Source organism: Meleagris gallopavo, chromosome 8 (assembly GCF_000146605.3).
Source record: "Meleagris gallopavo isolate NT-WF06-2002-E0010 breed Aviagen turkey brand Nicholas breeding stock chromosome 8, Turkey_5.1, whole genome shotgun sequence".
Classification (NCBI taxonomy): domain Eukaryota; kingdom Metazoa; phylum Chordata; class Aves; order Galliformes; family Phasianidae; genus Meleagris; species Meleagris gallopavo.
This window is the reverse complement of record NC_015018.2, coordinates 16184339-16196475: the sequence shown is the minus strand read 5'-3', so window position 1 is coordinate 16196475 and position 12137 is coordinate 16184339. Positions and strand designations below refer to the sequence as shown.

Genomic DNA, 12137 nt, shown 5'->3' with positions numbered 1-12137 from the left:
AGTAGCAGCTGAGTCATCTGTTGCCCTCCATCTGCATACAAAGCTCTGAGGCAGCCGGAACCGCATTGCTCTGGCTGTCTCCCGGCCCACCCTCCCTTGATGGGCCAACTTTACAGCGGCTCAGATACCCAAAGGCACCAGACCACCTCCCTTTAATCGCCGCAGCAATCACACCTGCACACACACCAAGCAGCGAGTGTGTAGGCACGCTGCTGCCAGGCTTGGTCACCACAGCAGCTCTGCTCCTGCACACATGTGGGCAAACGTGCCATGTGCACAGGGACCTGTGAGCAGAGCCCCTTCCCTGTTCTGTGGCAGCTGCAAGATGATCACTGCCAAATTTCTCCCCTAAATCAGCCTCTTTCTGCCCTGACCGGAGCAATCCATTTCTCTGCACCCTCTGAGCACATGCAGCTCCCAGCACTCCTGTGCTCCGAAGCTTGATGTTGCCAGCAACTTTGTGCAACTGCAATTTGTCATGGCAAAACGGAGCCTCCGTTGATTTGTTTTGTTCCAGATGCCTAACAAACAAACGGAGCTGTAACAAAAATGCAGCTTTATTAATGTAACTGCAGAGCCTGTCAGAGAGGCAAGCACAGCCCTGGCTGATGGAGTCAAGGTGTTGCACCCAGGAAGGCAGCTGGACACAGCCCTGTGCTGCAGCTCCTGCAAGAGTGCGAGGAGTACAGAAAAACCAGCTTTGTAGGAAAACAGGCAGAGCTTCCCCCCTGCGCTGTGACTGGTATCTCCAGCCCTTGGGTGCCATTTCAGAACCACAGAGGTAGGCTAAGGGCAGTTCTGCTAGGATGCCTGGCCATACTGCTTTGGCACGAGCTGAGCAAAGGCACTGCTTGGCTCCCAGGACCCCTCCCAGTGCTGCCATGCCACACACAGACCTGAATGAGTGAGAGCACCAGGGAGAACTATTCCACCACATGGCTCACTGTTAATCCATGGTGCAGCCAAACAGGACATATCCTTCATGGGCTTTTTTTTCTTTCTTTCTTTCTTTCTTTTCCTGCAGACATGGGTACAGAGCTGTCACTCCTTGGGATGCTCCTACTGTGACAGTCCTGCATGAGACCAATGCATTATTAACCCTCTTCCACCCAGAACAACCTGTTCTCCTCTCTCTCTCCAAGGCTGTTTTTCTCTGCTGCAGCTAGGGGCTCATCCTTACCTCGTGGGCTGACCCCAGCCCCGCAGGGCACGTCAGGCAGTGTCCAGCAAAGCTGTACGTTTCCCTAGCACCTCTTATCTCATGATCTGGAAGCACTTAAAGGAATTTCGCTTCATTGCCTCTCCCGGTTCAAACAGGCTTTTTAACACCATTTCTGCAATGAGGAACGGCATCCCAGAGCAGCCAAGCAGTGCTACCTGTATCACACTCTGAGTTGGCAGCAGCGCGTCTCCCCATCTTCTCCCCACCCTGGGCTGAGTTATCAGAAACTTCTCCGGTAATGGAGAGAGAGGATGGGTATGGAGCAGCAGCCCTCACAGCCAGCCCACATGGGACACATGATGGCATAGCATGCACTGCCTACGATGCTCTTGCGGCTCAAATAACAAGCTCCAAGCAATAAGACACTGAGAACCTCAGGGACACCTGGCAAATCCTGCTGATGAAATAGAGAAAAAAAATGTTTCAGGCTTCGAAGAAATACACGCTGCTATGAAAATGCCCCACACCAAAGCTCAGGGGCTAGCACCACACTGCAAGGAGCAAATAGAGAAATTATAATAAGCAGTGACTCAGTACTCACCAGCAGTCAGTGATCCATCAGTGAGTTCTGCACACCTGGAAGCACTCCTCAGGCAGCCCAGGCTAGGAGGCAGGTGGGCAGGCATGCTGCTCCCCTGTCCATAATGGGGCTGCACACTGAGTAACCGTTTTGCTTCTGCTGTTTATCTTCCAGTGATAAACGGTCTTGCCTGTTCCTGCTGCAATTCCATTAAGATTAGAGATGTAAAGTTACACGGTGAGGTTTAGCAGCAGATGACCCTGGTCTTTCTGTGGTCTCGAGAAAGAGAAGATTTACTCTTGTCTCACATTCCATCCTTGCTCTCTAGCTGCAGGAAAGAGCCCTTGCAGGCAGCATGTCAGCCTTCAGTTCAGTGCATGATTCCTGTGCCAGGTGCTCTCTAGCACCGGAGACCCTGACCTGCAGCACTAGCATAGCACTGTCCCTGCATGAGCACGTGGGGTGGAAGAGGACAGGGCAGCTCCAGCATCTTTCCCTCTGATACGGAACAGAGGCAGGGGCTGCCCCACTGCAGCTCAGCCTTCCTGGGACCTAAGTATAGACTGGCAGTTCAACTTCATGACAACGTGGGTAAATAACCAAGAGGAGGAGGGGGATGCTGACAGCCCAGGCACTAGGCTCTTGCTGAAGCACTGCACCTAGACAGACAGCTTCTCCCCCAGGCAGACCTGCTGGGGCCTCGGCTCTGCAGGCACGTGGGGACATGGGTAAAGCACTCCTGCCAGTCCCTGGGCCTCCCGCCATGGGCAGCACCCAAGGCACCACTATAATTAGCCTCACTTGGTTTGCAGTCAGCCTTGATGGTTCCTTCCCACTCCTCCTCCTCCTCCAAAAAAAAAAAAAACCCACAAACAAAAAAACATAGGTGAAGGAGTCTCTGCTCCTGGACGATAGAGCCACTTGTTACTGAGATCCAGCAGAGGAGGTGACAAAGACTCCATTTGATCCTCTGGGCTAAGTGAGCATGCCAGCATCACTGCCCCTTGTGCCCACTGCTGCTGCTTCCTGCCAGCAGAGAGGATGCATGGCCTGGCAGCTCAACGGAAATGCCTACTTGGTGTGAACTGGGAACCCATATCTCAGGAGCAAGGAAGTACAGAGATGGAAGGAGGCACAGCGCGGGCTGGGGTCATGGGTTATTTTATGAAACTGAAAGCTCTGAGCAAGTCTGGCTCCATGGAAGAAGTGCAAAAGGCAACCCTAACAGAATGGTTCGTAAAGTGAGAAAGATGAAGGCACAGATGGAGTCAATAAATCTGATGCTATCCAAAGACACTTCTGAGGTGCCGATTCCAGCAGCTCCCTGAGAGCAGACATACAATTTGGTAGAAATGCCAGAAAGGTTTAGGATTGACTTTCTTAATGTCTCTGCTGGCAGAGGTGCTGGCCCTGGTGAACATGGGTGTGGGGCTCTGCCTACGGCAGCCCTCCATGGCCACACTGAGCAGATCCTGCTCCCTTCCGTTTGCTGAACCCACAGCAAGATGAGATGGCCCTGCTTAGTGCCACCACATAGGGTGCATGCAGTGAGTATGCAATCACACACATTCAAAGTTCCCTCTCTGAAGCTCTCTTAGTTTTAAGTTCAGTTCAAAGAGCAAACTTGCTCTTGAGTCAGAAGCACTAGAGTGTAGGCCATGCTTTAGAGCCAGTGTTATCCTGATTCCACAGCACATCCCTGCAGCAGGCCACTTGACACATTGTGCCCAGTCCTAAATACCAGGGCTGGCTTACCCCAAGCCTGGTGTCTCATATTGTCATTTACACCTCTACACAACCAGCTGTGAGATGCTCCTCTCCTGGCTTCATAGCTCCAGTTCGCGATGATGAAACCTGTGCGAGACAAGCACAATACTTCAGGCACACAAGACACCACACGGAGGGTGCTGTCCTGCACATAGAGCGAGGCAAAAGGCTGAATTCCTCCTTAAATCTGGTCTAGTGCGGAGTCAAGCCCTCGAAAAGAGGAAATTGTGCTTGACAGATGCAATCATATGCAAATGGCTGTAGAAGAGGGGAAATTATCATCTACAAACATTGGGCAGAAATTCCATCTGCCGCCACCTCAAGAAGGACTCTTAATAAATTCTGAGACAGCAAAGTGACACACATCTTAATCAAGACTTAATCCAGGGAATTAATTCACTGCGCGTTTCTGCATAATTCCAAGAGCAATGCTAAAAGCCATGGCAATATCAGCAGCAGATGGACTCCCCCTACTCCCTGCAAAGGTATTAAAGAAAACACAGCCCCGTCACATCACGCTGTGTGCGTACACAGGGCAGAAAGCAACAGGGCTGTGCATACATGGTCTGCAACCAACAAAGGTCACGAAAGGCTGGGGGGAAGTGGTGAGCATGGAGCTGCTGCTCCACAACCCAGGACAAAACGCTTGCAGGAGGCAGAGAAAACTGGCACTGGGTCCTACGGAGATGCTGCTCTCAGGCTGTGTCAGAGCCAGCATTGAGGTTCAGGAGTGGAGGGATGGGGAAGCTCCAGGGAGCAGGAGGAAACATTGAGGCTCTCACTTGCAGCAGACACCAGCAGGGTGAAGCACCAGCTTCCAGCCTCACCGCAGCCTGGGAGCACTTCATAGGTACGATCTGGCCTTGCTGAGGCCCCAGCAGAAGCCCTGCTCAGAGTGACAGGAGGCTTTATACAGCTCTGAAAATACATTCTTAGTCACTGTCATCCAGCTCCAAAGGAGGTGTGACAGCTCTGTTATTAATCTCTTGTTTACATGTTTAAGCGCTCGCACAGCCCAGCTGAAATGCGACCTTCGCTCAGTTTGGTCCTGGCACGCGTGGACTCGAGGGGCCGTGCAGCCCTCCACCAGCCATTCAGTCTCCACCACTGCCCGTGTCCTTGTTTGAGAATCCCAAGTGCTCGGCCCCAGCAGCACGCACCTGCAGCCACGCTGTGTCAGCGGCTGTGACACATCAGCATGAGGAGCTGCTGCAGGGCCAGGATTGGAGGGGTATTGGAAGATGCAGGCACTGCACCCAGCTGCTCTTCTCCAGGCCTTCAGGAGCCATCAAACCAGCACATCAACCAGACCGTTGTGCCACACACAGCAGCATCATGAGCTGGACCTCAGGGCTTACAAGGCCAGCTCACTTGCCCAAGTGGACTGCTAGCACCTAACACTTCCCACCTGCCTCTGTGAGCCCCCAGTGCTGTACTACAGAGAGCAGCACAGGATAGAATAACTGATCCTGGGACAAAGAATGATGAAAAAGGGCAGTTGAGAAGCCACAGCAGTGGGAGTTGGGGGCAACTCCCAGCTGGGATGCTGTCAGGTCAGCCCGTGGGCACAGACAGCACTGGGGAGCCTTTGGCTGAGAGGTGCCAGTGCTTGTCCCCAGACACCCAAGGGCATGTAACACGACTCCCATGTTAACTCAAGCTCCAGAGGTCCTCATTTACCCGAAAGTATTCCACTTGCAGTGACAGACCTTGTGGCAGCCTCTGCGCAGTTTGGCATGCCTTCCTCCTGGTGCCACGCAGTTTTCTGCATGCACACGTCTGACTGTCTGTGCCCATGATACCGGGAGAGCCTCAGGGCCCTGGGCACTGCCTGTGTCAGAGCAACTTGCTGGGAGGTGAGGGTAGGCCTGAGGAAGCTGCAGAGGGAGGCTGGGAGAGCGGGATGTCTGGGGTAGGTGCTAACAGCCCTTGGCTGGTCCAGGGCCACTTCCTCAGATCTCCGTTACACAGCATGCTCCGGCGTTGCTATTTCAGTCTGAATGTCACCTATAAATTGGAGGCTCTTTCTCTGAAGGCTGCAAATAGAAGTGTCACTAGATGATCTTTGATTTATAGGGGAGCTCAGCAGAATACCCGGCATCTCCATTTTCCAGCCAGGAAACCCAGAAGGAGTCCAAGGATCACACGGGGATCCTCGGCTTTCCCTAGGCCTATCCTCAGGGGCTGGCCAGTCCCTTTTCATACAGATAGGAAGAGGTCATGAGCACAGATCCAACTCCCTAACCACCCTGTGCCTCTTTTTCAGGTTCCTCCTTCGCCACCACCTATTCCTGCCCCATGGATTTCAACCTGCTGGCAGACACGGAGGCTCGCAGCCCAGCCCTGTCCCTCTCAGATTCTGGCACTCCCCAGCACGAGCACAGCTGCAAGGGGCAGGACCATAGTGGTGAGTGCAAGGTCCCGTGCTCCTGGTGGGCAGCATCCAAGGTGCGGGGCAGAAAGAGCAGGGGGAGACGTGGGACAAGCATCACTATGCAGCAGGAGCTGCCCGCGTGCTCAGATGGAAACTTTCCATGCTTTGGGTTAACTCCAGGCTGAACTTCTCAGGTGCAGCCAAAGGGAGACAATGCAAAGCTCCCTGTGCAAGGGGAGCCGAGGGCTGGGGACAGCCTGCTGCTCCCTGTGTAAAGCCTCTGGGCTCACCCGCTTGCAGAAGCTAATCAGCGTAATGATGCAGATTAAAATTCCCTGGAGCGAGCATCATGGAGGATGCTGCACCAGAATAACTAAGGTCAGAGAACCCAGCCACTGAATTCCCTGCTGCACACGTACCTTAGTTGGGCACATCCCCAAGCTTGGCGGCTCCTCATCAGCTGCTGGGACACACAACACATCTCCATCCAAGTGGCTTCCCAGTCGAGCCCTGCTCCCCACACAAAACTGCCAACTAGGGAGCAGACTTTTTTTCCATTTGGCGTGAGCTGCTAATTTCAGCTATGACTGCAGGAGTTTCATTGAGTGGGCGAATGTGTGCGGGATGTATTTCATAGCCTATTTTAGGTCAACAATAAATGCCAGGTGACTAACTACATCACTCCTCACTGTATTAAACAGGCTGGAAATAAAGCATCTGAGGGAGGCAGCTACGTGCTGGCGTTACCTATGCACAGGGGCTGCTGCCTCCTGCACTCTCACCAGGCAGCCCTACTTACCCTGGGCTCCGCTTCCTTCATCTGCAGAGAGAAGGCGTGGTGAGGAATGGAGTAGAAACCTGGTCTGTCTTAGCTCTCCAAAGTCCTCCTCATCCTCTGATGGTGCTGAGTGTTTGCAACAGCCCCTCCTGTAAGATCTCATCAGGCAGGAGAGCAAGTGAGAGATGTATTCCATAGCCAGCTCCTCAGTAGGGACCCAGGGCAACCCACAGGGACCTTCCTTCCCGCAAGGTCCCCACCACAGCACACCCACGCTCTGCTCTCTTTACAGTACAATTTTTCCTACTTGGAGAAGCAGCAGAAACAAAGACAACAATGAGCAAAGCTCAGGAAGAGCCAAAGGCAGCAGGTGCAGAACCAGAAAGGACACCAAGAGGGAGGCATAGTTTCAGAGGTTTTTCCAGAGTCAGAGGCAGGTTTACTACAGCTGCCTGGGCTTCCTTCACAAGATTTAGAGAAAGCCCAGACCCGGGGGCATGGAGGAGATGAATACAAGGTGCTTGCTTAGCTCTTCCACCAAGACGCAGCTCATTAGCCGGTGGTTTTACTGTTGTCGTTCCCTTTGGGTGTAATTTTTCCCTGTGGGAAGAGGGGCAGCTCTCAGCAGGAACTCCTGTTTTGGGCACAGCTCCTATTTGGCAGCAGCCTCTTTGGAAATCCACGGATAAGGGCTCCTGTGGGAACATACCCCATGCATGCATCAGGCTTTTAATTAACCCAGACTTAGCGGATGAGCAAACAAACCAAATGTTGTCCCTTCATTATTGTCCCAATAACTAGCTCAAACATGGTGCCATCACTGCCTTTTTAATGTGTTTTGGAGATGAGCAATGAAGGAGTCTCCCTCTAAGCTCTGGCTTAGAGCACTGAGCTAGAGAAATCAGTCCTATCCCTTTGGCAATAATTGCTATTCAAAATAGAACTAAAATACCAAGAGCTTCCAGCAGTCCTGCTGGAAGGTACTTCCATATGAGGATGCTCATGGTAGTGAGTAGAGCACCATGATAGCGAGCCCCTACAGATCCACTTTTCAGTTCTATGTCTTCTTCTGTTTCAAGAGCGTGCTTTGAAATTCCTCATTCTGATCCAGCCCAGCTGGAAAGCCTGCTGCACACTGGCAATGAGAACAGGAGATCATGCCTTCCCAGCCAGTTTGCATTACAACGTACCTGGAGCTCCTGTATATCCAACATAAGCATTAAACATGCCACAGACCTGCAGGCTAAGAATGGGGAGCATGTAAGAACTCTGCATTGCTTCAGTGTTTGCAACGTGTGTCCAACGTGTGCTCTACCCCACAAGGGGTGGTACTCGCTGGCACATGCACCCAGGGAGCCCTGCAGCTCCCTCAGAGGAAGGTGGGCACAGTGAAGCAGGGCTTTCCCAGAAGCCACAGGAGAGGTTTCTGAGCTAATACACTGAGTGATCAACTGCTTTTCAGACTCCCTCTTAGGGCTTCTCTCTTCCATTTGGTTTTTATGGAACTTATTTTTGAAAGGCACATGCATTGGAGTGGAAGATCCCTTTCTTCTCACCTGGGTGTATTCCAGGCTCCTGTTTCCTTGCCCTTCTGCATTTTCAGAGGCTGTACAGGACAACTTCCACGTTAGGATGTTTTTTCTGGACTTTAAAGCCTTTTAAGCCAGCTCCCACTTAGAAAACCACAACCAAACAAAAAGTCCTTTTCATCTAAAACAAGCAGAGCAATGCCAGGACTTTTAAAAAGATTCTTCTCCCAAACACAATAGTTCTGCCATTGTTCACAATAATCTCAATTTGATTTTGCTGATATTTCCAACTGGAAAAGAGCACCTCCCCTCCCTGCTGAAAACCAAGTTTCAGTTGGAAGTATCTCACCCTGCTTCTTGTTCAGAATAAACTGGTGGCGAACATCAGTAGCGATTCATTTTCCCTGGAAGAATTCTCTTCTATGGCAACTTTTCTTGGCCCCTGGTAGAACTTTTTCTAAGACATCAGCTGCTGTTTTTCTCCACTCACTGTCCTCCATTCACTGCCGAGAGGCTCAGCTGTGACACAGAGAACATTTGCTTGCAGGGTGCGGGCTGTGGCACAGGGAGGCACTTGGCGTGGCTGAGCTGCTCACCTCCATCCCGGCTCAGCACAGGCAGGCACACCGAGTTCCACACTTGGTGATAGCGGAGCTGCACTTTGAGGTTACACATCCACACAAACACCGATAGTTTCAGGACATTCACCAGAGGGGCAGCAAAAGACTCAGTCGCTTGGATGGGGAACTCCAAGTGGGAAGACCAGGGGTGAGAAGACAGCAGATGCTGGAAGAATTTAAGGGGGCCTTTTCCTACTTTTTAAAATTAAGTGTTCCTAGGTAAGAAAATATCAGGATGGAGAGGGGGAAAGGGGGGGAAAAAAAAAAAAAAAAAGTCTGTTCCTTGGGTTTAGTTAATTTAAGAGCTTCAACTTGCCATCACTGGAAGTCTGCCTTTCCCCAAGCACTTCTCTGCAAAAGTGCTATTTGATCTTTAGTTGCATTATGAATGACAATTTCTTTTTGAATTTTTTCTAAAGGGACCCTTAGGCAGAAAGATTTCAGCACAGTAGGAAATAGCTGGCCTGGGAAAGTTCTGCCACCACCACCCATCATCAGTGTGACAGAGGAAACCCAAGGGCTGCCTGGGTGGCTGTGCCCATCCAGGCAGCAGTCATACGAGGGCAGGCTGTGGGGGGCTCCCCGAACACAGCCAAGCCCCCACATTAACTCAGGGGATCTCTCCATCTTTGTTTTGCATACAGACACTGAGAAGTCCCAGCAGAACCAGACAGACGACTCCAACCCTGAGGACGGCTCGCTCAAGAAGAAGCAGCGGAGGCAGCGGACTCACTTCACCAGCCAGCAGCTCCAGGAGCTGGAAGCCACGTTCCAGAGGAACCGCTATCCTGACATGAGCACCAGGGAGGAGATTGCGGTCTGGACCAACCTGACGGAGGCACGAGTGCGGGTAGGACTGTGGCTCTATGCACACCCCTATGGGGCAGGAAACCAGCTGTGATGCAAGCCACCAAGCTGTCCCCAAATAAGGGGCACTGGAACATTTTCCCACCTTGAAAGAACCTCACAAATAACTCCAACTGAGGTCTGATATAGCCACATTCACTCACTGGCTGCGCCTTCCTCCCCAAGCACAAACTTGCAGCAGTATAGGGGTATCCAGAGCCCAGGCTCTGCCTCACTGAGCTTCCCCAGCCAGCTGCCCTGGCCCACCAGACCCCTTCCTGGTGTTGCCATCATTCCCAGCCTCGCTGGAGGGCACCCTCTGGGGCTCCCCAACTGCTGTGCTGTCACAGGCACAGCATGGCAGGGCTCCAGCTGGAATGAGAGCTTCTCTCTGCTGCTAGAATTATGAGTTAGCAGCACCATGAATAGCCTTCCAGCAGCTTCCATGCTCTGGGAAGTTATATTGTTTGAGTCCCTCCAACACTAACAGATTTTCCTCTTAGAAGACAGAATTCTAGTGTTCCCTGAGCTGATGCTGAGGTGAAATCAAAGCAAGAGAGGTTGTTTCCTCAACTGAGCAGGCTCCAGCTGCATCCCTGAACACTTTGCTCCCAACCTCTGCTCCTGAGCTGTGCATAGTTGGAAATACAGTCTCAACTTTCCTTCCTTCCCCCCACAAGAAGGGAATTTGTTTGTTGTGGGTCAGGCAACACACAGAAGGCAGGCAGCAGCAGAAGCTGTCTTGTTAGCTGCTATCACGACACAGACACAGGTTTCTGCCCTTTGGAGCAAGCCAGAACCAAACCTGGGCCAGGCTCTTGGTCACTCCCTTGATCTCCTCCACCAGTTAACGCCAAACGTACACAGTGCAGCTGCAGCGCCCAGGGTCCACAAGTCAAAGCTACAGCAGAGACAAGAAAGGCTTTCTGAGGTGGTTCCTGAACATGCTGCTTGTACAGGACCAGCAGTACTGTCTAGCATCAGCATCCACACAGCGGTGTAGGCCTGCAGCAAGTCATGGGCACCACCTTTAGATGGCCTCAAACACCTAGTGTTATTCTGTGCACTCTATGCATCTTGCTTGGGTTTTGATCAAAGTAGTGACTCCCCAGGAGATGAGCCGGCAGACCAGACACCTCACTGCAGCGCCTTGCCCAGTGCCCAGCATCCCTGGGTACAGACCCAGCCCTTTACCCACTCGTGCTGGGTAAAGAGGCCAAGGGACAACCCAGAGTGACTCTCCACCTCTCTCCTCTCCTACAGGTCTGGTTCAAAAACCGCAGGGCTAAGTGGAGGAAACGGGAGAGGAACCAGCAGGCCGAGCTCTGCAAGAACAGCTTTGGAGCCCAGTTCAACGGACTGATGCAGCCCTATGACGACATGTATTCTAGCTATTCCTACAACAACTGGGCCACCAAAGGGCTTGCCACCAGCCCACTCTCGGCCAAGAGCTTCCCATTCTTCAACTCCATGAATGTCAGCCCCCTCTCCTCCCAGCCCATGTTCTCCCCACCCAGCTCCATCGCCTCGATGACCATGCCTTCATCCATGGTCCCTTCTGCAGTGACTGGCGTCCCAGCCTCCAGCCTCAACAACTTGGGAAACATCAATAACCTGAACAGCCCAAGCCTCAACTCCGCCGTCTCATCCAGTGCCTGTCCTTACGCCTCCACAGCCAGCCCCTACATGTACAGGGACACGTGCAACTCCAGCCTGGCAAGTCTGAGGCTGAAGGCCAAGCAGCACGCCAACTTCACTTACCCGGCAGTGCAGACGGCAGCTTCCAACCTGAGCCCTTGCCAATATGCTGTGGACAGGCCTGTATGAAGTGCTGCTCTCTGCTGACTGGGGACTTGACCTTAGCCTGACACAAGGAGACCTTTAGCCCTACAACAGCGTACATCCTGCAGAGTGAGAGTGGAAGTGAGAGAAAGCAAAAGAGCATGAGAGAGCAAGAGCGCACGGCAAGCAGGCAGATGGACCTCTACGAAGATTTGTCTAACTATCGTATGGTGAATTTTGACTGTCTTTCCCCTCCCAGTCTCCCTCCCTTCCTGGCCACCAAATACTCATCCTCCCTGTTGGTAAGGAAACCAAAACAGTCTGCTGGAAGCCCCATGGGGAAGCAGGAGCCCCAGCAGGCAGCACGCCTAGCTTGTGGGAAGCTGAGCTCAGCATATTTTGGCCTGGCCCCTCTAAACCCTCTTCCCCAGCACAGCCGGGTGCCACCACAGTGGGATGCAGGGATGGGGTGACATGAGGCTGCTCTCCAGTGTTTGGCCAACTCCATGCTTCTCCCCCCACAAACACAAGGGTTGGTGCAGAATATCTCACCCATCTGCTTATTAGGTAGCCAGTCATTGTCTTGGCTGACTGGCATCCTATGAGAGCACATCTATAGGCATGGCCTTTCAGATATGAAGCCTTGAGGAACTGAGAGTTGTAAGGATATAAGATATGTGCATGCATATATACCTATAT

General features: G+C 52.4%; 1 protein-coding gene across 1 annotated transcript; it reads left to right on the top strand.

Moving 5' to 3' along the window:
* Positions 1–5747: 5747 nt before the first annotated feature.
* PITX3 (paired like homeodomain 3) lies at positions 5748–12131 on the top strand. The gene is made up of 3 exons (XM_003207948.4): positions 5748–5916; positions 9455–9660; positions 10920–12131. The coding sequence occupies exons 1-3, from the start codon at positions 5808–5810 to the stop codon at positions 11481–11483; spliced, it is 879 nt and encodes a 292-aa protein (XP_003207996.1). The 5' UTR covers positions 5748–5807; the 3' UTR covers positions 11484–12131.
* Positions 12132–12137: the final 6 nt, after the last annotated feature.

What these genes read in the sequence shown, in the direction of transcription:
- PITX3 (XM_003207948.4), top strand. Translation starts at nt 5,808, where the DNA reads ATGGATTTCAACCTGCTGGCAGACACGGAGGCTCGCAGCCCAGCCCTG. An exon ending in CAAGGGGCAGGACCATAGTG is followed by an intron (nt 5,917 to 9,454) that starts GTGAGTGCAAGG and finishes TTTTGCATACAG; the next exon opens with ACACTGAGAAGTCCCAGCAG. An exon ending in TGACGGAGGCACGAGTGCGG is followed by an intron (nt 9,661 to 10,919) that starts GTAGGACTGTGG and finishes CCTCTCCTACAG; the next exon opens with GTCTGGTTCAAAAACCGCAG.